This window comes from Salvelinus sp. IW2-2015, linkage group LG11 (assembly GCF_002910315.2).
Source record: "Salvelinus sp. IW2-2015 linkage group LG11, ASM291031v2, whole genome shotgun sequence".
NCBI lineage: Eukaryota > Metazoa > Chordata > Actinopteri > Salmoniformes > Salmonidae > Salvelinus > Salvelinus sp. IW2-2015.
In genome coordinates, this window is record NC_036851.1 from 3436426 (window position 1) to 3460488 (window position 24063).

The 24063-nt window shown below is 42.3% G+C and overlaps 1 protein-coding gene across 1 annotated transcript; it reads right to left on the reverse strand.

Annotated features, from left to right (window-relative positions):
* Positions 1-1442: 1442 nt before the first annotated feature.
* On the reverse strand, positions 1443-22459 carry pigu (phosphatidylinositol glycan anchor biosynthesis, class U). The gene is made up of 12 exons (XM_023995836.2): positions 22288-22459; positions 21398-21462; positions 21225-21284; positions 20913-20975; positions 20019-20128; positions 19652-19752; positions 19451-19548; positions 17403-17557; positions 16855-16998; positions 13609-13733; positions 3596-3738; positions 1443-1855 (listed from the first exon to the last, which is right to left on the reverse strand). Exons 1-12 carry the CDS (start codon positions 22415-22417, stop codon positions 1742-1744), a joined length of 1308 nt encoding a protein of 435 aa, XP_023851604.1. The 5' UTR covers positions 22418-22459; the 3' UTR covers positions 1443-1741.
* Positions 22460-24063: the final 1604 nt, after the last annotated feature.

The window sequence follows — 24063 nt, forward strand, 5'->3', positions numbered from 1 at the left end:
WGTACACATTTAGTCATTATTCATAACACAAATGCATGTAGAATATAATTAGGCACGCATCTCCATTATTTTGAAAGAAATTGTGCAAATTCGGGATATCCCTTCGCTCTGAAGCCTGCAGCCTTGCTGGCTTGGTCGAAGTGGCTGATGGTCTAATTAGCCCCTACACCCTTGAGGATTTTCACTCCCTCAGCTTTGGGACACTTGTGCAAATGGCGCAGGTGAGCGTGAAAGCGCAAATGGAGAGCCAAGGGAAAGGGGTGATTTGGATTTAACCATAAAAGAACAGAGGGTCTGGAACATTTCTGAAGGGAGGGCCTGCAGGGGATAATGATTGGCCAGAAGGTCGGCTCTTAAATTGACCAGCTGAAGTCATAAGGCTACATCTACTGCTATGGATTAAAATGAGCGATCCAGTAGGCTACTCCAGAACTGGAATAGGTTTCCAGTGTGCTGTACATATCTACCTGTATGCTTCCAAACAACAAAACTCAAAACCTGTAATGTAGTCAACATTCAGCAAATAGAACATGATCCGTTTTAAAATCACCCTGGTCTTTAATATCACGAAGAAAAAATACAGAAACATATCAAAACAACTAAAGTACTCCTCCATTTAGAAAATTACAGAAGAAAAAAAAATGAACAAAATTAGTGCTGTCAAATAAATACTGTATATGTACACATAAAAATGGCATACATGAACATTCATGCTGGATCACATTCAACAAGCAGAGTGCATCACGAGAGTTCAGATAGTGAGGAATCCAGATCATATCTAATTTTCACTGGGTACAGGGTTATCAGACTACATTTCTCTCAGATAAGACACTCCAGTAAACAGGTGTCTTATCCCGATATCTTTTTCCTATAGTATTGCAAATAGTGACAATGCAGTAGTTAGGCCCATCAGATATCCATTGAGAGAAGAGTACCAACTTAGCAACATTTTGTACACAGTTATTGTAGGACAAAGTGTTAAGTGTATTAGTAAAACACAAAATAAKGGGTTTTGTTCATTAGGCACTAAACAGAAGACAACATACTGGAACAGAGGTGAACTACTTGGACAATAAGAAATGCAATTTTTTTATTATTATATTTTTTACAAATTTTCAGTTGCGRGCCCTAATGAACARGACCCAAATGTYGAGGCTGTTTCTTCCAGTAAAGACTAGATTGACTGACAAGCCCCTGTGGTTTTCATGTTCAAGCGACGCCCTCTGCTGGTAAACAGCCTAAATGCAGAACTGTCTGGTTCCTGTGTGCTCCCAAGTACTCCAAGGCTCACATCTGCTCAAGTCATCTGCTTGTTTTCAATGAGTGACAGCAATTACCAAAAGCATAAAAAAAAAAAAAAACTTTACCAAATTAAGCAAAAGAAAAGGACAAGCAACACCATCACCTACCCYCCACAACAAGATTTGTCGCCTACTCACTGGAACGACAGAGCATGGAAAGAGAAAATGGAACCCATCTTTCATCCCACCCTCTTCAACTCCATGTCTGCTCCATCCATTTCTGTACCAGAAGTAACTTCAGAAACACTAAGGCTTTGGTCTATGGGGGAGCAGGTGGTTGGTTGGTTGGGTGGCTGGATGTGGATGTTTGCTTAAAAGTAAGACCTCAGAATTAAGAACAAAGGGTGGGGTAATGTTCAGAGTCACTGTCAGGCAGGTATGGGTCTGTCACCCATGTCCCATCCCTGCCTGCGTGCGCAAGTGTGAGAGTTTGTCGTCGTCTACTTGAGCACCAGAGTGGCCTCGCCGCCGTCTTTCCTCTTCAGGTACAAGCCATGGGTCAGGTGGTGCTCTCGCCGCAGGTACGCATAGAAGTAGTCCGACACCAGCAAGATCTGAGAAGGAACAAAGTAACATCCATCTGTGGTTAGTTGAATTTCAACAGTTATTAGGTACTGTGCTCCCATCAAACTGATTTCACAGCTACAAGCTATATAATATATGACATCTTTATATAACCTGTACATTTTAAACATTGCCACATAAAAAGGTCTGGGAGCATCTCCAAACCATGTGTGGAATGGTTTGACCTTCTCCTTCCTTTTGAAATGATGTAATCTCAGGCAAAGTCAACCTGCATACTATCAGAGAAATGGGAAATGTGTGTGTCAGCCAAAGCGGTCAGCTAGCAAAACTGACCAGGTTAATCTCAAGATTGTTTCTCTCAAAACTGACAGGCAYGTTCACCACAATCTCACACCGCTTATCTAAATACCATTCACATCTACGAAAACAACATATGTTGACAGGTCCGTTTTTATAAATAGTCCGCTCAAGTGTATAATTGAGCAGACTGGGAATCCTTCCATAATAGTCCAAATGGCCAGAGCTCTGTGTGAACGGAATAAGTGCCTTGTTTGGTTCGAACCAACACCGTCAAATTACGAATGACCCCCCCAAGATGCCATTATCGCCATTTTCTGCTCCGGAGATTAAAACAGAGTGTTTGTTCAGTCTTTGCGGATCCTGCTTATGTCCTTAGCTGAGAAGACCAGGAAGAAAAGTCTCAATGGACAAAAATTTGCTATTTTATCCCAAAGCGTCTTACACCCAGTTTTACCGGCCTTTCCATTAAACAGTGTTAGACAGTGATATCATAGTCATACTCTGACAGGTAACCCAAAACCTTGGTTTCTACATCATCTGTTCCAGAGCAGATGAATTAGTGAAGGACATGGCCGAGGAAAAACAGTCCTGCATTCCGGTCCCCTCTGTAATTAAGTCTTCGCTCTGTACTACCATGATTTCAACTCCAGACAAGGGATTTGTGAGTGTTAACTGACACTGAAGGGAACGGTATCTGCGGTTGTCAAATGCAAAATGGCTGCCGTTTATTTAGAATGTCTATCTGGGGGCTTAACAATGGGAAGGTCCCCCAATAAGTCTACCTGTTTTACTGGCTCCACTATTCATTATAGGTGACATCATAAGCCTCTTTTACATACAAACTTGACAAATTCTGGTCCGTAGCCAGCCTCACTGTATCACTGATCTTGGTGAGATGCCCCAGGGGTGTCATTTGGGAATAGCAGGCTGTGGCAGTTAACATACCCTAGCTCAAGACCAACAATGTTAAATATGATACTACTAGCATTTCAATCCCAAGGCAAAAGACTTGGCCATACCCAAGGACAGGGTCCCCAACTGGTGGCCCGTGCACCGYATTTGGCCCATGGGTGGTTTTATTTGGCCCCCAAAGATTTGAGCAAAAKATATAGTTTTATTGTTGGCCATAAGACTTTAAAAACACCAGGAAATATTTTAATTTAAGAAATTTGTTTCCAACTATTCCCACACATAAGAGAGAGAGACACGTGATTGTATACAAATGTAAGCAAGGTTTGAAATGATCATGTTTTAGTCAAACATATCCGTTTGGGCTTCTTGCGGTCAATTTGCAGTCTACAAATTATTTGTAATTATGCTTCGGCCCTCCGACCATCCGCTCAAGAAAAAAAAATAGCCTGCGGCTGAATCTAGTTAATGATCCCTGCCCTAGGATTAGCTGAAAWATACACTGAAGTTGCCTGTCCCCATGCTAACTTACCCTTTGCTGCCTATGCCAGCCCACTCACCTGTGCCACATTGAAGAGCAGCGTGATGGCGTAGTAGAAGTTGGAGTTGGCGCTGCCAGCGTAGATCCAGAGGTGCCAGAGGACGGGAAACAAGGCGGAGCAAGCCAACAACACAACCGACACCAGAAATATATTTCTCAAGACTGGAAGACACAAGGAAAACAAAGACATCAAATAAATGGACAATATACAGTGTACAAAACATTAAGAACACCTTTCTAATATGGAGTTGCACCCCCCCACCCCCTTTGCACTCAGAACAGCCTCAATTCGTCAGGGCAAAGACTCTACAAGGTGTCGAAAGCAATGCTTCCCACAGTTGTGTCGAGTTGGCTGGATTTCCTTTGGGTTGTGAACCATTCTTGATACACACGGGAAACTGGAGTGTGAAAAACACAGGAGCTTTGCAGTTCTTGACACAAACTGGTGCACCTGACACGTACTACCATACCCCGTTCAAAGGCACTTAAATATTTGGTCTTGCCCATTCACCCTCTGAATGGCACACATACACAATCCATGTCTCAATTGTCTCAAGGCTTAAAAACCCTTCTTTAACCCATCTCCTCCCCTTCATCTGCACTGATTGAAGTGGATTTAACAAGTCACATCAATAAGGYACCATAGCTTTCACCTGGTCAGTCTCATGGGAAGTGCAGGTGTTCTTAATGTTTTGTACACTCAGTGTACTATACTGAACAAAAAGACAAATGCAACATGGTCCCATGTTTCATGAGCTGAAATAAAAAGACCCCAGAAAGGGGTCTCTAAAATGTGCATTTTTGTCACACAACACAATGCCACATATGTCTGAAGTTTTGAGGGAGTGTGCAATTGGCATGCTTACAGCAGGAATGTCCACCAGAGCAGTTGCCATAAAATGTAATGTTCATTTCTCTACCAARGTCGTTTTAGAGAATTTGGCAGTACGTCCAACCAGCGTCACAACCACGTGTAACCACGCCAGCCCAGGACCTCCACATCTGGCTTCTTCACCTGTGGGATCGTCTGAGACCAGCCACCCGGACAGCTGATGAAACTGCGGGTTTGCACAACCGAAACATTTCTGTACAAACGGTCAAAAACCTTCTCAAGGAAACTCATCAGCTCGTCGTCCTCACCAGGGTCTTGACCTGACTGCAGATTGGCGTCAGAACCGACTTCAGTGGGCAAATGCTCGCCGTCGATGACCACTGGCACGCTGGAGAAGTGTGCTCTTCACGGATGAATCCCGGTTTCAACTGTACCGGGAGTGTCCAAAGCTGTCATCAAGGAAAAGGGTGGCTATTTGAAGAATCTCAAATATATTTAGATTTGTTTAAGACTTTTTMGGTTACTACATGTTTCCATATGTATTATTTCATAGGTTTTGATGTCTTCACTATTGTAATGTAGAAAATAGTAAAAATAAAGAAAAACCCTTGACTGAGTAGGTGTGTCCTAACTTTTGACTGGGACTGTAAATAATCTAGTCATAACATTCCTTTCTGACAAGAGGGTTATTGGGCCAAAAGGTTTTTTCTTGTAGGAGTTACCCCTAACTCATAAATATTCTGAATTATTGCAAGCCAAATCATGATGGTGCAATGCATTGGATTCTTGATCATTCAATGTGTTAATGTCTGTATCGTACCTCATGTCAATAATAAATACATTATTGACATGACTCAATGAACTCCAGTTCATAAAAAGGTAAACTTGAAACAGTTAGCATTACTGACTCCTTACTATCAGTAACCACTCTCTACACGGAGGCTCTCCGCACTGCCAAAGCTGACTCTCTCCTCTGTTCTCATCCTCCTAGATCTATGCGCTGCCTTTGACACCGTGAACTATCAGATCCTCCTCTCCACCCTCTCAGTGATGGACGTCTCAGGCTATGCACACTCTTGGATTGCATCCTACCTGGCAGGCCGCTCCTACCAGGTGACGTGAAGAGGATCTGTGTGCACCACATACTCTCACTACTGGTGTCCCAGGGCTTGGTTCTAGGCCCTTTCCTCTTCTCTTTATACACCAAGTCACTCAGCTCAGTCATATCTTCACATGGTCTCTCCTATCATTGGTATGCGGATGACACTACTTTTTTCCTTCCCTCCCTTCTGACACCTAGGTGGCGACACGCATCGCTGCGTGCCTGTCTGATATCTCAACTTGGATGTCGGCCCACCACCTCAAGCTCACCTCAAATACATTTTTACCTGTTAAATAAATAAATAAATAAAATAAAAAAGCTCAACAAGACAAAACTGCTCTTACTCCCGGGGAAGGCCTGCCCGCTCAAAGACCTCTCCATCACAGTTGACAACTCCACAGTGTCACCCTCCCCGAGTGCAAAGAACCTTGGCGTGACCCTGGACAACATCCTGTCGTTCTCTGCAAACATCAAAGCAGTGAACCGCTCATGCTCCACAACATCCGTAGAGTACGACCCTACCTCACACAGGAAGCACCGCAGGTCCTAATCCAGGCACGTGTCCTCTCCCGTCTAGACTACCGCAACTCACTGTTGACTGGTCTCCCCGCTTGTGCCATCAAACTCCTGCAACTTATCCAGAATGCAGCACCCTGCCTGGTTTTCAACCTTCCCAAGTTCACTCATGTCTCCCCGCTCTGCCGCACACTCCACTGGCTTCCAGTTGAAACTCGCATCCACTACAAGACCATGGTGCTTACCTACGGAACAGCAGGAGGAACTGCCCCTCCCTACCTTCAGGCTATGCTCAAAACCTACACCCCAACCAGAGCACTTCGTACTGCCATCTCAGGTCTCTTGGCCCTCCCACCCCTATGGGAGGGCAGCTCCCGCTCAGCCCAGTCCAAGCTCTTCTCTGTCCTGGCACCCCAATGGTGGAACCAGCTTCCCCCTGAAGCTAGGACAGCAGAGTCCCTGCCCATCTTACCGAAAATATCTGAAACCCTACCTCTTAAAACAGTATGTTAAATAATACTCATCTCGACCCCCACCCCCCCAAAAAAATTAAGAAAAAGACTTAACCAGCACTTGCACTTCAAGCACCCTAACCCCCCTTCTAGCTCTGACAGCTACAGTTGAAGTCGGAAGTTTACATACACTTACGTTGGAGTCATTAAAACTCGTTTTTCAACCACCACAAATGTCTTGTTAACAAACTATAGTTTTGGCAAGTCGGTTAGGACATCTACTTTGTGCATGACACAAGTAATATTTCCAACAATTGTTTACAGACAGAATATACTTATAATTCACGGTATCACAATTCCAGTGGGTCAGAAGTTTACATACAAAGTTGACTGTGTCTTTAAACAACTTGGAAAATTTCAGAAAATAATGTCATGGCTTTAGAAGCTTCTGATAGGCTAATTGACATAATTTGAGACAATTGGAGGTGTACCTGTGGATGTATTTCAAGGCAAACTCAGTGCCTCTTTGCTTGACATCATGGACAAATCAAAAGAAATCAGCCGTCATACTGCTCAGGAAGAAMACGRGTTCTGTCTCCTAGAGATGAACGTACTTTGGTGTGAAAAGTGCAAATCAATCGCAGAACAACAGCAAAGCACCTTGTGAAAATCCTGGGGGAAACAGGTACAAAAGTATCTATATCCACAGTAAAACGAGTTCTATATCGATATAACCTGAAAGGCCGCTCAGCAAGGAAGAAGCCACTGCTCCAAAATSGCCATAAAAAAGCCAGACTACGGTTTGCAACTGCACATGTGGACAAAGATCATACTTTTTGGAGAAATMWCCTCTGGTCTGATGAAACAGAAATAGAACCGTTTGGCCATAATGACCWTCGTTATGTTTGGAGGAAAAAGGGGGACACTTGCAAGCCGAAGAACACCATCCCAACCGTGAAGCACGGGGGTGACAGCATCATGTTGTGGGAGTGCTTTGCTGCAGGAGGGACTGGTGCACTTCACAAAATAGATGGCATCATGAGGAGGGACAATTCTGTGGATATATTGAAGCAATACCTCAAGACATCAGTCAGGAAGTTAAAGCTTGGTCGCAAATGGGTCTTCCAAATGGACAATGACCCCAAGCATACTTCCAAAGTTGTGGAAAAATGGCTTAAGGACAACAACGTCAAGGTATTGGAGTGGCCATCACAAAGCCCTGACCTCAATCCTATAGAACATTTGTGGGCAGAACTGAAAAAGCATATGCGAGCAAGGAGGCCTACAAACCTGACTCAGTTACACCAGCTCTGTCAGGAGGAATGGGCCAAKATTCACCCAACTTATTGTGGGAAGCMTGTGGAAGGCTACCCYAAAKATTTGACCCAAGTTAAACAATTTAAAGGCAATGCTACCAAATACTAATTGAGTGTATGTWAACTTRTMAKCCACTGGGAATGTGATGAAAMAAATTAAAGTTGAAATAAATCATTCTCTTTACTATTATTGTGACATTTCACATTCTTAAAATAAAGTGGTGATCCTAACTGACCAAAGACAGGGAATTTTTTACCAGGATTAAATGTCAGGAATTGTGAAAAACTGAGATTAAATGCATTTGGCTAAGGTGTATGTAAACTTCCGACTTCAACTGTACGTTGAAGAAAAATGTATTTTCTATGCCTGTGATATGTGGTTGTCCCACCTAGCTATCTTAAGATGAATGCACTAACTGTAAGTCGCTCTGGATAAGAGTCTGCTAAATGACTAAAATGTAATTTAGGATTAAAAAAATATTTTTTTCTTCCATTTTTACATAATAATGGTGGTCTAAACATGCACATGCGCAACTTCCCATAGGAACCCAGTCATTTTTCATCTTAGATACAAGGAGAAATCTTAAGTATATGTAAATATATCCCCTGATGTAATTTACATATCTTAAGTATATGTAAATATATCCCCTGATGTAAATATATCCCCTGTCTGATTCCCAGTTCGTCCACTAGATGGCAGTTAGAGATCAAATGAAAATGTATTTGTCACATGCTTACTTACAAGCCCTTAAACAACAATGCAGTTAAGAAAAATAAGCGGTAAGTCAAAAAATATATATTTTTTGTTGTTGTTGAAAAATAAATAATCAAAGAGCAGCAGGAAAATAACAGTAGCGAGGCTATATACATTGACATTGACTCTGCACTGGTACAGAGTCAATGTGCGGGGGCACAGGTTAGTCGAGGTAATATGTACATGTAGATAGAGGTAAAGTAACTATGCATAGATAATYAACAGAGAGTGGCAGCAGCATAAAAGAGGGTGTGGGGGGACAATGCAATGGGCTCCCGAGTGGCGCAGTGGTCTAAGGCGCCACTACAGACCCTGGTTCGATTCCAGGCTGTAAAACAACTGGCCGTGATTGGGAGACCCATAGCGSGGCACACAATTGGACCAGCATCGTCCTGTTTAGGGTTTGGCCGGGGTAGGCCGTCATTGTAAATAAGAATTTGTTCTTAACTGACATGCATTGTTAAATAAAGGTTAAATACAATTAAAATAAATAAAATATGCAAATAMTCCGAGTAGCCATTTGATTAGCTGTCTTATTGCTTGGGGGTAGAAGCTGTTAAGAAGCCTTTTGGACCTAGACTTGGCGCTTCGGTACCGGTACTCGATGGTGCAGCTATAGAACTTTTTGAGGACCTGAGGACCCATGCCAAATCTTTTCAGTCTCCTGAGGGAGAATAGGCTTCGTCGTGCCCTCTTCACGACTGTCTTGGTGTGTTTGGGCCATGAGAGTTTGTTGGTGATGTGGACAACAAGGAACTTGAAGCTCTCAACCTGCTCCACTACAGCCCCGTCACATGACGTCTCTTGGCCACTTGAAACCAGTTGTGTCTGGTTTGGGTAGTGAGTCCACTGTGACAAAATGGCTGAATGGATTTTCAAGCCTAACATCTTAAAATTACCAATCAGGGCTGTTAAGTAATGGAGTTTGTTTTTTTGAATGACACAGACAGGTGAGGAAACTTCAAAACGTCTTTTCRCATTCACTCTTCCTATTATAAACGATGAGCTAGATCAACGGCGCTTGTGGAGGATGCATACAAGTTKATGTGGATGGAGAAGGAAATGCATTGCTTTACAATGACCCTGCATACTAAATGTTTGCACTTTTGGTGACCTARATTGCATTCTCTATATGACCATAGGGCAATTTTTTCTTGAGCGGATGGTCCGGAACATAATTACAAATAAATTGTAGACTGCCGAATTGACCATAAGAAACATTAAAATTGGTTTGATTTCCAAAAAGGACTCTACCTTTCAAACAAAACATTTTTTGGGGGGTAATCCCCAAACTCAACGACTGAGAGTTCAACATGTTAATGGATTCAGGTATGTTAGTGCTAAGACAAAAAAAGTACAGCCAGAACCAAGATTGGGAAACACTGTCCTAGACCACTTTGGAGGTTTACCGATCTGTAAGAACCAGATAGGTGTAAGCTACAATGACTAGCTTGCATTCAATGTTCACTACATTTTRCCCCGTCAATGAGCCWATTTCACGTCTARTGAGCGCAAACTTGAACGTTGTGAAAATTCTGTGCAACTTCCAGTGCACATTTACTGTGAACACAGAGGCTGTACCCACTTTAAGTCACAGTTTTAACAGTGGCCAAGTAGACTACYGTGGCTATTTGACRAAAATGTAGGCCTACGAGAGGGGCCTACCATCAAAAACAGAGAAAATGCATCCCATAACATTTTAACATGGAAATAGCTATTCTATCATTTAGCCTACAGTAGCAGCCAATGTGTGGTGCTTAATGTAGGCCCACATTCCATGAGACTTTTGAAAAAAACATGCAGGGGGTGGACATTAACCTGTTTATCCACTTATCTTCCAGACAAGGAGGTGACTGAAAAATGTTTGTGTTGTTTGATACAAGAAATCACTTAATGAAATAAAATGCATTACTTTTACCCAACCATTACTACAGAGAATCAGACAAATTATGCAACCCTCTGCCTATTGGCTACTTAGCTTATTCAAGCCGGTATCAAAATACAACACTGCTCCTTTAAAACAAAAAAAGCTCTTTACCCGACTCACTTTTTCAAAGATGTCTAAAAATGTGCACGTTTTATGCTCTTGTAGGAAACAATCACTCCCCTATTGCTGACTACAAATGATCTATAACTGGGATAATAACTCACTAACTAGCAAAGGATATGAACAAAATGGCTACATGCAGCTCTTGCTTTGATCTCAAAACAAACGCATCTAATCATGACCACAGCTGTAAACAGTGCAGTTCAAAGTAAATGGCACAGATCCATAGATGGCAATGGTCAATTTGAATATAGGCTTACTGCAGCTCTAATTAGTTATGCCACACCGGTCTGTGTAGAGTACGGCCGAGTCATGCCCAATAGACTCATACTGGGATGCGTTCTGCCTACAACAAAATCTCTTTCATAGTTCGCTTTGTTTCGGTATTTGGCATAGAAATTGGCCAATATTGCTTTGATTCAATCACAATTGCCACAGTGAAGGGAAACGTTGATAAATCAACAGAGAAACTAACAGACTAACTGAGAAAACTCTAGAAAGTTGAGTGAAGTTCAATCTTGTACTTCTCTCTGTGGGCTGATATTTCTCCCGCGCTCTGCGTGGCAGTCTCTGGCTACTGCGGTCACACGCGCAGCTTAGAGGGAACACTGCTTGCAATCCAGTTCCTCTACATCAGAAAACAATGAAGGGGTCGGGGCCAAGCGTAGAACCTTCTCTGTACTTGGGTGTGTTACGAGGAAACGGACGTAGTGGCGTAGTAAATTCAACTGATCATCAACATCTTGATTAGATGAATCAGGTGTTACACTGCTCAGCTGGGACAAAACCTGCAGTACTGCGGTTTTGGAGGCTTGAGGATTACTGCACTACAATATTAGGGACACACGATGAGCACACACTCCATGTCCAACGTCATCTGTCGTGGCTGAATGACGACATGAACATCATACAGATGGCGGGTTTTACACTGTATTGGCAGGATAGAACAGCAGCCGGGACTCTAAACCGGAAGCTTATAAGAAATCCCGCTATGCCCCCCGAAGAAGCATCAAACAGGCAAAGCGTCAATACAGAACTAAGATCGAATCGTACTACACCGGCACCGACGCTCGTCGGATGTGGCAGGGCTTGCAAACTATTACAGACTACAAAGGGAAGCACAGCCGAGAGGTGCCCAGTGACATGAGCCTACCAGACGAGCTAAATTACTTCTATGCTCGCTTCGAGGCAAGTAAGACTGAAACATGCATGAGAGCATCAGCTGTTTCGGACGACTGTGTGATCATGCTCTCCACAGCCGATGTGAGTAAGACCTTTAAACAGGTCAACATTCACAAGGCCAGATGGACGTGTACTCCGAGCATGCGCTAACCAAKAGGCATGTGTCTTCACTGACATTTTCAACCTGTCCCTGTCAGTCTGTAATACCAACATGTTTTTGTTTTAACCAGGTAGGCCAGTTGAGAACAAGTTCTCATTTACAATTGCGACCTGGCCAAGTTAAAGCAAAGCAGTGCTACAAAAACAGAGTTACACATGGGATAGACAAACATACAGTCAGTAACACAATAGAAACATCTATGTACAGTGTGTGCAAATGTAGTAAGATTAGGGAGGTAAGGCAATAAATAGGCCATAGTAAAGAAATAATTCCAATTTAGCATTAACACTGGAGTGAATAGATGATGTGCAAGTAGAGATACTGGGGTGCAAAAGAGCAACAACAAAAAATAACATGGGGATGAGTTAGTTGGGTGTGCTATTTACAGATGGGCTGTGTACAGGTACAGTGATCGGTAAGCTGCTCTGACAGCTGATGCTTAAAATTAGTGAGGGAGATATAAGTCTCCAGCTTCAGTGATTTTTGCAATTTGTTCCAGTCATTGGCAGCAGAGAACTGGAAGGAAAGGCGGCCAAAAGAGCTATTGGCTTTGGGGATAACCAGTGAAATATACCTGCTGGAGCGCGAGCTATGGGTGGGTGTTGCTATGGTGACCAGTGAGCTGAGATAAGGCGGGGCTTTACTGAGGGTAGTGCGTACGGCACAGTACATCACTGGGGCCAAGCTTCATGCCATCCAGGACCTCTATACCAGGCGGTGTCAGAGGAAGGCCCTAAAAATTCAAGACTCAAAACAAAGACTCCAGCCACCCTAGTCATAGACTGTTCTCTCTGCTACTACACGGCAAGCGGTACCGGAGCGCCAAGTCTAGGTCCAATAGGCTTCTAAACAGCTTCTAACCCCAAGCCATAAGACTCCTGAACAGCTAATCAAATGGCTACCCAGACTATTTGCATTGCCCCCCCCAGTCACTATAATAACCACCTACATGTACATATTACCTAAATTACCTCGACTAACCTGTGCCCCCTGTATATAGCCTCGCTATTGTTATTTTACTGCTGCTCTTTAATTACTTGTTACTTTTATTTCTTACTCTTTTTTTTAAGGCATTTTTTTTATTCTTTAAAAAACTGCATTGTTGGTTAGGGCATGGAAGTAAGCATTTCACTGTAAGGTCTACACCTGTTGTATTCGGCGCGACAAATAACATTTGATTTGATCTAATAAACATGTTTACAAAACTCTCCTTGAGATCAGTAGGTACAAAACGGAAGAAAGCGCTTTGAAAAGTGGGGAGGTCCTATCTAAACTTGTCCAATAAGTAATGCTTTTGTTCATCTTCTGTTGCAAAACAGTTTGCTACGGTGTGCCCTATCGAACACAACCCAAGGGTTATGGGAAGGAACCATAGAGAATGATAGTGGCCAAAGGCCATATTAGCATGGGCAGCTCCATTGAGTGCTTCCACCATTTTAATGTAGTCAACTGGGTGGGACTTCCAACTTCATTGGCTGATCCCTCCTGGTTACTCTGTTGGAATCATGTCCAACCAGGTCATCAGGAGGGATCAACCAATCGTGAAGAAGAACATTGACTACTTTAAAATGCAGACAGCCTCAATGGCGCTGCCCATGCCGTCTCAGACACTATAATGCCACAGATACAAAAATAAGTCCTCTATCTATCTCTATGGAAGGAACCACTCACATCTGTATAGGTGGTTCCATGCGGGCAGGAAGGCCATGTAGAGGGCGATGTCGCCCACGGTGGGGTAGGACTTGAAGATGGAGATGATGGCAATCTGCATGAAGATCAGAAAGACCGGGTGCTCCCTGGGACAGAGAGAGGACAGCAGAGTGTTACTACTGTACGGCAGCAATTTTAAGACAAAATCATTTACAGGATGCATAGATGTCACCCGTTTAGATGGGATACATTATATATACACAGATGTGGTCTGTGTGGCACAGTAGAGCATAGCGGTTGTAACAACAGAGGTGTGGGTTCGATTTCCGCTGGGGCCACCCATACCAGATGTATGCACGCACTACTGTAAGTCGCTTTAGATAAAATTGTATGTGCATTAAAATACGTTAATACATGATGTTAGCTTCTAAGTTCTGGTTCAATAATCCAGACGAATACCAAAGAAAGCTCAAGACTAGACCTATTCACCACACTGGGTTATGCAGCTGCAAGAAAACCATACAAAGTCTCAAGCAACTGTGTTTATAACGTCACACTTGGCTCCCCATCCCGACTAGACCCCCCTTTTGTGTCTAGGATGAACAATCAATCTCTGTTGCTGGGCAGGTGGTGCTATCATCCAAGCTCGAGTCCGGAACCTTCATACTCCTCAACGCCTCTCAAGTCTTCTTATCAGTCAGGAAAGGCCTCGAGTTAGGGGAGTTCACATTCTTGCAGTCTACAGTAGTGTATAGTAATTATCCACTAGATAATTACTATACACAAAGAGCTTAAACCTAACACTACTTTCTATCCCTAAGAATATACAAAAGTTCATTCCTATTAGGAGTATATAATGGTATAAAACAGTAAAGATATAAAATGGTAATTACGATCTACCAGCTCTAACTCCAGACATATGGCTCCTATTCAACCCTAATGGAATCATTCTTGCCCTCAGAGATAGGCTCCGCTCCCTTTGTACTTTCCCTCTACCCAAATACAATGCACAGAGTATTCCATCTAACACATAACACTAGGCTAATTATACAATTATAAACAGGTTAAAACGGGCTCAAGTCCATATCCAACAATAATAATATACATAATAATACCCAGGAACATCAATGGCAATTATATCCACTGTTGGTCCCATGTTTCATGAGCTGCAAAAAAAAGATTCCAGAAATGTCCCATATGCATAAAAAATCGTATTTCTCTAAAATGTTGCGCACAAATTTGTTTACATCCATATTAAATGAGCATTTCTCCTTCACCAAGATAATCCATCCACCTGACAGGTGTGGCATATCAAGAAGCTGATTATACAGCATGATCATTACACAGGTGCACCTAGTGCTGGGGGCAATAAAAGGCCACTAAAAAGTTGAGGGAGTGTGCAATTGGTACGCTGACTGCAGGAATGTCCACGAGAGCTGTTGCCAGAGATTGCCAAGGTTTCTCCCATAAGCCGCCTCCAACGTCATTATAGAGAATTTGGCAGTAAGTTCAACCGGCCTCACATTGCAGACCACGTCTAACCGCGACAGCCCAGGAACTCCATATCCAGTTTCTTCACCAGTGGGATTGTCTGAGACCAGCCACCCGGACAGCTGATGAAACTGTGGGTTTGCACAACCGAATAATTTCTGCATAAAACTGTCAGAAACCGTCTCAGGAAAGCTCATCTGCGTGCTCATCTTCCTCATGAGGGTCTTGACCTGACTGCAGTTTGGCGTCGTAACCAACTTTACTGGAGAAGTGTGCTCTTCATGGATGAATCCCGGTTTCAACTGTACCAGGCAGATGGTAGACGGCGTCGTGTGGGCGAGCGGTTTGCTGATGTCAACGTTGTGAACAGAGTGCCCCCATGGTGGCAGTGGGGTTATGGTATGGGCAGACATAAGCTACTGGCAACGAACACAATTGCATTTTATCGATGGCAATTTGAATGCACAGAGATACCGTGATGAGATCCTGAAGCCCATTGTTTTGTCATTCTTCCGCCGCCATCACCTCATGTTTCAGCATAATGCACGGCCCCATGTCGCAGGGATCTGTACACAATTCCTGGAAGCTGAAAATGTCCCAGTTCTTCCATGGCCTGCATACCCACCAGACATGTCACCCATTGAGCATGTTTGCAATGCTCTGGATCGACGTGTACAACAGCGTGTTCGGGTTCCCGCCAATATCCAGCAACTTGGCACAGCCAATGAAGAGGAGTGGAACAACATTCCACAGGCTACAATCAACAGCCTGATCAACTCTATGCAAAGGAGATATTGCGGTGCATGAGGCAAATGGTGGTCACACCAGATACTAACTGGTTTTCTGATCCACGCCCCTACTTTATTTATTTTTTACATTTCTGTGACCAACAGATGCTTATCTGTTTTCCAGTCATGTGAAATACATAGATTAGGGCCTCATTTATTTATTTCAATTGAGTGATTTGCTTATATTAACTGTATAGTAAAATCTTTGAAATTGTTGCATGTTGTGTTTATATTTTTGTTCAGTATATTTTCTAGGTCTGATTTGACTGGTCAGAAATGTTTGGTTTMGTGAGTAGAAGTTGTACCTCTGTTCTTACATGGCAACAATCCAGGTGCAAGGTGATCACAACGTAGGCAAACATGATTACATAAAACAGCTTGAAGCTTATGCAACTGTAAAGATTTGCAAACAAACCCCAACTGTGTTAATCTTATAATAGGCCTCAAAACAGGTCTAACTGTGTAACCTTACGTAACCATTGTAGACTGTGGGGCGGTGTTAGCTCAAATAAACTGTTTGTTAACAAACAAAAGCATACATTTAACATAATTGCAATGAACACAATCAGATTTAATAATTCTAAGTAACTCAATGGGCAACATCAACATTGTGGTTAGTAAGTAATTAACCTGACTATTAACTACCACACAAGTGGTAGTATAATATCCACTTCATGGAAAGGAGACCAAACACTTGGGCGACATTTTCATCCGTGCAAAAAGACACCATAAACCTAATTGCAATCGGGCCATGTGATCTAATTTAAAACTTTTCTTCAACAACGTGCATCATAAGGAGGCAATTATTTAACTCGTTTATTTTACTGAGCAATGCGCATACATTGAAGAAATCTTTTAAATTAAAAATCAGGCTGCCAGATTACAATGAGGTTCACTGTATTTTCTCCCCACAGATCTGTGCTCTTTTTCACCACGAAAACAACTCCCTTATTCTCACCATACGGCGAGTTAGATGAGAGGGACTCACTTTAGCTTGATGGAGAGTGGAATGGTGTAGAAGAACACGTTGATCTGAAAGACGCAGATGAAGAAGAGGCGGAAGTGCTCAAACATCTCGGCAAAGAAGTACCAGAAGAGGCCTATGTTGGGGGTGAGGTCTGGAACGGAGAGGCTGGGGGGGGGGATACAGAGAACAGCATTCACACAGTCAGAGAGGAACACAGAAAGGCCCTTTTCATAACACATTCCGTAGCATAGCGGTCTCTCGTCTTCCAAATATGTCTGCTAGGCCTAATTGCCATCCCCACAAAGACAAACTTTATTCATTAGATTTTTTTATAGTGGGAGAAAGTTGTAGGTTCTCTCAATCATATTCCGAAGACACCTATTCATAACAGATTTACACAGATTAGTGAATTCTCAATGCACAAATTAACAGTAATTGTATGCTAAGGTCTACAACATCAAGCTGAAAAAAAACTCCCTTAGTAAACGTGTCCAGCAGGGTTGGGGTCAATCCCATTTAAATTCTGTCAATTCTTGAATTGAAATGACCCCAACCCTGGTGTCACTCACATGAATCCGTAGACGGAAGACAGGAAGTCCCAGGAGCTGAGCAGGAAGAAGGACAGACAGACCATGACACATAGGCTGCCCAGGTACATGAAGGCGTACTGCGTTGTGAAGAGCCAGAAGCTGGATCTTTGCCAGTTCACTGGGATGTACAACCTCTGTGGGAAAGATAGAAACATTAGGGAGAGAATTAATGTTTCAAATGCTTAAAAATCACAGGCAGAATGTATCTAACATCTCAGAGTAGGAGGGCTGATTTAGGATCAGTTTTTCCTTTTATTTAGATCAGAATGAATAAGGTAACATGGACACTGAAGACCTGATCGTAGACTCGTGGTCTACTCTCCTTAATTTGCACTGATGTGCAAAAGACTTGAAAGGTGGAAGCTCATTATTAGGCTGCCTGTGACCTGTTCAGTTCTTACAGATCAGTACAATGAAGTAGACGGGACAAGGATAGGACAGATTTTTGTATGTTCACCAGGGGTGCATCTCAATAGTCCAACTTGGCCTCCACTCTGTGAATCCTTCAAGTGTAATGAACTGAAAGCATAGGCTAGAACCCATATTGTGGATGCCTATCAACCAGGACTTGGGCAGGTGAAAGTTGTCATGTCTATGCATATAAAGGAATGGCGACAAAGGGAGGAAGCCACTTTGGACTATAGAGATTGACCACATATCACTAACCACGTTTCAATCCACAGGTCATAGTGTATTAAAAAAAACAAAAAAACAGCAGCTCTGATGGAAATAGGAAGACTCGGTATAACTTCAGAAATGTCGACAATGTTATTTTTGTGTCGGTACAATTAATTATGCAACAAACTGCGGTGGAAACGATGTATTGGATAATTGTTGATAGAATAACCTTGCCTGGCTAGCCAAACGGTACGCCACACCCATGGAACAGATTCTAACCGGTCTGACTGGTCCCAGAAAACGATGGGTTGGGCCATAGCCAAAACACCCTTGAGTAAAGCAGTGTTTTAAAAATGTGTCATTGGATAGAGATGATACAATCGCTGATGACTTTATTTTGTACAAATCCCCTAATTTTGACGTCACCACAAACAACTTAAACGATGGCAGTCTCAAACTGAAGTATGTAGCGAACATAGAGTGGCAGAAGAATTCAGTTTAGTCGTCAGGCAAAGATTAATCATCACGTCGAGATAAATTTGCAGTCACACGATGCTACACTACATGACCAAAAGTGTGTGGACACCTGCTCGTCGAACATCTGATTCCAAAATCATGGGCAATAATACAGAGTTGGTCCCCCCTTTGCTGCTACAACAGCCTCCACTCTTCTGGGAAGGCTTTCCACTAGATGTTGGAACATTGTTGCGGGGACTTGCTTCCATTCAACCAAAAGAGTATTAGTGAGGCCGGCACTGATGTTGGGCGATTAGGCCTGGCTCYCAATCAGCTTTCCAATTCATCCCAAAGGTGTTCGATGGGGTTGAGGTCAGGGCTCAAGTTCTTCCACACCAATCTCAACAAACTATTTCTGTATGGACCTTACTTTGTGCATGGGGGCATTTGGGGCGGCAGGTAGCCTAGTGGTTAGAGCCTTGGGCCAGTAGCCGAAAGGTTGCTAGATCGAATCCCCAAGCTGACAAGTAAAAAATATGTCGTTCTGCAAATGAACAAGGCAGTTAACCCACTGTTCCTAGGACATCATTGTAAATAAGAATGTGTTCTTAACTGACTTGCCTAGTTAAATAAAGGTTCAACCTAAAAAATAAAAAAAACGTTACAAAATTGTCATGCTGAAACAGGAAAGGGCCTTCCACAAACTGTTGCCACAAAATTGGAAGCACAGAATCGTCCAGAAAGCCATTGTATGGTGTAGCGTTAAGATTTCCCTTCACTGGAACTAAGAGGCCTAGCCCGAAACAAGAAAAACAGCCCCAGACCATTATTTCTCGTCCACCAAACTTTGCAGTCGGGCAGGTAACATTCCCCTGGGGACCACTGATCCCTGTCGCAAATTGGATGGAAACCTTGTGAAAAGTGAGTCTTTCAGCTGAGTGATACGAACGTACCTGTAGTAGGTAAAGCAGTGCTGGGGCAAATAGAGTGAGGGGGTAGATTGACTGGTATGTCGCCAAGGCCAAGAATATCGCACTCATCAAGGAACTTCCTTCAATATCAGAGAATAATTTAGTTATTGACACGACAAGCAAATACATGGTTTGGGTCACACCAATATAGTATTATTTTGTAATTTGTTGCTGTTCACATACCTTTTACTGTACAGAGAATGAAGAGTGCGATGACTGCATTGTTAAGCCCGCAGGTTGACTTTGCCACACAGGAGAGGATAGTGAAAGGGTTTAACAAGTAACTGCAGGGTGAGAGAGCAAAAACTAAAGGTCATCATTAAGTTGTAAACACTTTGCTTACTAAAACTGGCAGACACACATAGGTTTAAAGGTATAATTGAATGTTGACAGAGCTGTTCTTTAAGCTGACCATGTTGAGCCAGGTGGAGTAGGGTGAAGTTAACCCTGGATTCTGATCTAGTCAGTTTTGTGTTTTCCCCTCTAATGGTTAAGGATAGGACTGGGGAAAGTAAGCTGCTCCTAGATCTGTGCCTTCTCTGGTACTTACAACATGGCCACTTTCAGAGGGATGTAGTACATCTCTTTGGGGGTGCGGATGAGCTCCAGGCAGTCCAGAGGATAGCGCTCAGCCTCCAGGGCGTACTTCTGTTTCCTGAACTGGAGCAGAAACACACACCCCACTAGCCGTGTCACTACACCACGTCTGTGTTGTTCCTGAACCCATAATGCAACAGCAAAGTCAAAAGTCTCTGGGATTCTTCAACATTGCAGTCGACTGCCGACTGACTGATCTACAATTCTCTTTGCATCATAAATAACTACTCACTATTATTTGTAGATCAGTCTGAGACACAATTTACCAAAAATGCATCACTGATTTGATGCTCTTGGACACCCAATCCCAGGGTATCTTGAAACATCAAAAAGACGCCACACCAATCACCGTGTTAACACTAGACAATGGCTGTGATGGAATACTCCTGCCACGTCCTATTTTAGTAAGTTTGTTTGATAAGTGAAAATATAATGTTTTGTAGTAGAAGACAAAATATAGCCAGGACGTGATACTCATTTCAGCTTTTCCTGTAGTTTGAATTCACTGCACACTTGAGGAAGTGACTCGACTTATCAGACCCCTGTGTTTGTCTCAACAGCTGACAACCAGATACGGGGACGGCTAAACAAACATGTAGCCTATGTTCTAAAATAGTAGGCCTATGTAGCAAATAGGCACAGTAAATACTTTTAGTAAGCAGGATATATTAGGTCACAAACCAAGGCTTGTTGTTCCTGTACCCATAATGCAAGTGAAATGTCTAACACCCAATCCCAAGGCACCTTGAAGCATATTTTTAGGTCATGCAGGCATGCATAATATCCCATTACACAATACATCATCATGATCTGCATTATATTAATTTTGGCATTATTTGTCACTTACCACAGTCTTGTTGTAGTCCTTCACTGCTAGGTATAGTGCCACCGCAGTGAGTGCATCTGCCATCTATGGGGCAGGTTGAGAGAGGGAAGATAACACAATTGATGGATGTATGGATGGATTTGACCTTTGGGAATCAAACTCAAATGATGGTTTCTCTGTAGCATCCATGCATGTTCCAGCTAATTGTCTATGAGCAAAACTAGCAATCAAAATTACACTGGACCCTCAATTTGATACAGGTATCAAATTGTATTGTGACATAATAGACAGTGTTATTACTGAATAAGTATATTTATTAAAGGTTGCACTCACCATAAACACAATCTCTGCATAATCAACAACAAAGTGAAAGAAGTATATAATGAGGGGCGTCTGAAAGGGATAAGATGACATCATGATTATACCACTTTGTGAATGTATTAATTTATGAAGCAACACATTGTGATAGAATGTTACTCGTTTAATGGAATCGAGAGGGGACTGACCTCATGYAACACATCCCCTGCATATGGAGATACTCCCAGGTCCAGGAGAGCCAGGCCTTCCACAACTACAAATAACAAACCATAACATTTCATCAACCTATGGAACCAAAATAATGTATAGCCTGTTGTGTCCACATTGTTCTCAACCATGATAGCTGGGGCTAGTTCTTTTAAGTCCAAAAACTGGTCCTGAACGTTTTACATTTTGAGTGCAATTCAAAATTAAAGCCAAATCTATATAAGCTATCATAAGGCTTGACTTGCACTAGCTGACTAAACTCCACGACATAACTGTAATAACTAACCTGCATCTCGTGGAWTTGAGTCAGCTAGATTTGCACGAGCTAATGTACTGTCTGATTAATAATTAATATACCGCARTGTCATTCCGTTTCTTTACAGGATATTGAGGTTAAAACCAATAGATAAAGGGAACAGCAGCAAATTACATTGTAGCACGTGTTAGAAAATATTGCAAACATGCATTTATCACTGTTGCAGTAGCTACCCATCCTTGCTTCCTTGGCTTTTTTAGCTAGCTAGTTAGCCTTCCATTGATTGCCATTCCAGAAGGTATCAAATCAAATGTTATTGGTCACAAACGTGTTTAGCAGATGTTATTGCGGGTGTAGCGAAATGCCTGTAACTGCAAATACCATGCATTGATTGGCAGCTAACTAGCTTTGATTATTCTCTGACTTCCCATGTATTTTACTATATTCCTTTGTGGAATCACTAAAACTAGCAATACTAGAACTCTCAATAACACTTTTAGTGGTGCTGTCCAACCACCTATCTAGGTTTGCATAGCAAGTTAGCCGACCGGCGACAAGCAAGCGCAAGACAGAACAGCAGCAATTCCCTACAAAGATAATCAATAAAGCGCCTACCTCTTTTCCAGGCATTTAGTGGAGATACTACCTCAACTCTTTCTGGTATAAGCTCAGCTAAACTTGATCTAAATAATACTGCTCTTATTGTTACAGCTACAACTAAAAGCAGGGTTAAAGGAGCTGCCATCTTTGTTGGGAGGAAGAAGCCATCAGCGGCTCGTCAGCAACACTAACAAAGTAAGTCCGGGTCACAGAATTTCGAAAATTTTCTCAATAAAAGTCCCCCACGTAATAGTAGAAAAATATCAATAAACCTGTATTTATTCATGATATATGAAACATAATTGTCTAAACATGAACAATGATTCATATTTGTTCATATTTAAGTGACATTTGCATTAAAACAATTTTCCAAGGTCAAATAAATGCCCCAATGCTGGTTTATAAAGCATAAACTATTCTAGGTGCTGCAATAAAAGTATTGTAGGGAATCCTCAGTAGGGTCTGTAGAATGTAAACTGAGTATACCAAACATTAGGAAGACCTTTCTAATATTGAGTTGCACACTTAATGTTGATTTTTGCCAGGTATTACCTAACCTACCAGAATTAATCCTACCTTTGAACCACCCGAWRCTCCTGGGGTGGTTGTAAAGGTGGTTGCACTTGGCTGGCAAAACTTAAAAAGCAGTCTCTCATGTTTTCAAGGTTCGACATGACTTAGTCATTTGTTGGTGATGATGAATGAGATGTTTTTCATATAGCTGGTTTCACATGCACCTTATTTSTGATTGMCCATTTGCATATAGTTTGTAGTTTACACATTTATAGTTTACACATATAGTTTACACATTGTTATTTGACGTATATCTTTTTGACATGCAAAGACCCAAATGGCGTTCCATACCCTTTTGCCCTCAGACCAGCCTCAATTCGTCTGGGCATGGACTCTACAAGGCGTCGAAGGCGTTCCACAGGGATGCTGGCCCATGTTGACTCCAATGCTTTCCACAGTTTGTGTTCAAGTTGGTTGATGTCCTTTGGGTGGGGACAATATTTAGTCTTTCCCATTCACCCTTTCCCTTCCCCTCTGAATGGCACACATACACAATCCATGTCTCAATCCCATGTCCCACTGATAGAAGCGGATTTTAACAAGTCACATCAATAAGGGATCATACAGTAGCTTTCACCTGGATTCACCTGGTCAGTCTATGTCATGGAAAGAGCAGGTGTTCTTAATGTTTTGTACACTCAGTGTATATAGTTTCATTTCATGGCGGCAATGGATTAATACAAAGTGTTGCTGGCCTTTTACTCCACCCATTCCATTGACACAATGTGAATAACTGTATATGGAATACATATTGGCTTAGAGTGCAAAAACTATTCTAGGTGCCGCAGTAAAAGTCCCCCCCCCCACGTAATACTCAAATCAAATTCAAATCAAATCAAATTATATTTGTCACATACACATGGTTAGCAGATGTTAATGCGAGTGTAGCGAAATGCTTGTGCTTCTAGTGCCGACAATGCAGTAATAACCAACAAGTAATCTAACCTAACAATTCCACAACTACTACCTTATACACACAAGTGTAAAGGGATAAAGAATATGTACATAAAGATATATGAATGAGTGATGGTACCGAACGCATAGGCAAGATGCAGTAGATGTATAGTGTACAGTCTATACATATGAGATGAGTAATGTAGGGTATGTAAACATAAAGTGGCATAGTTTAAAGTGGCTAGTGATACATGTATTACATTAAGATGGCAAGATGCAGTGGATGATATACAGTACAGTATATAATATAACATATGAGATGAG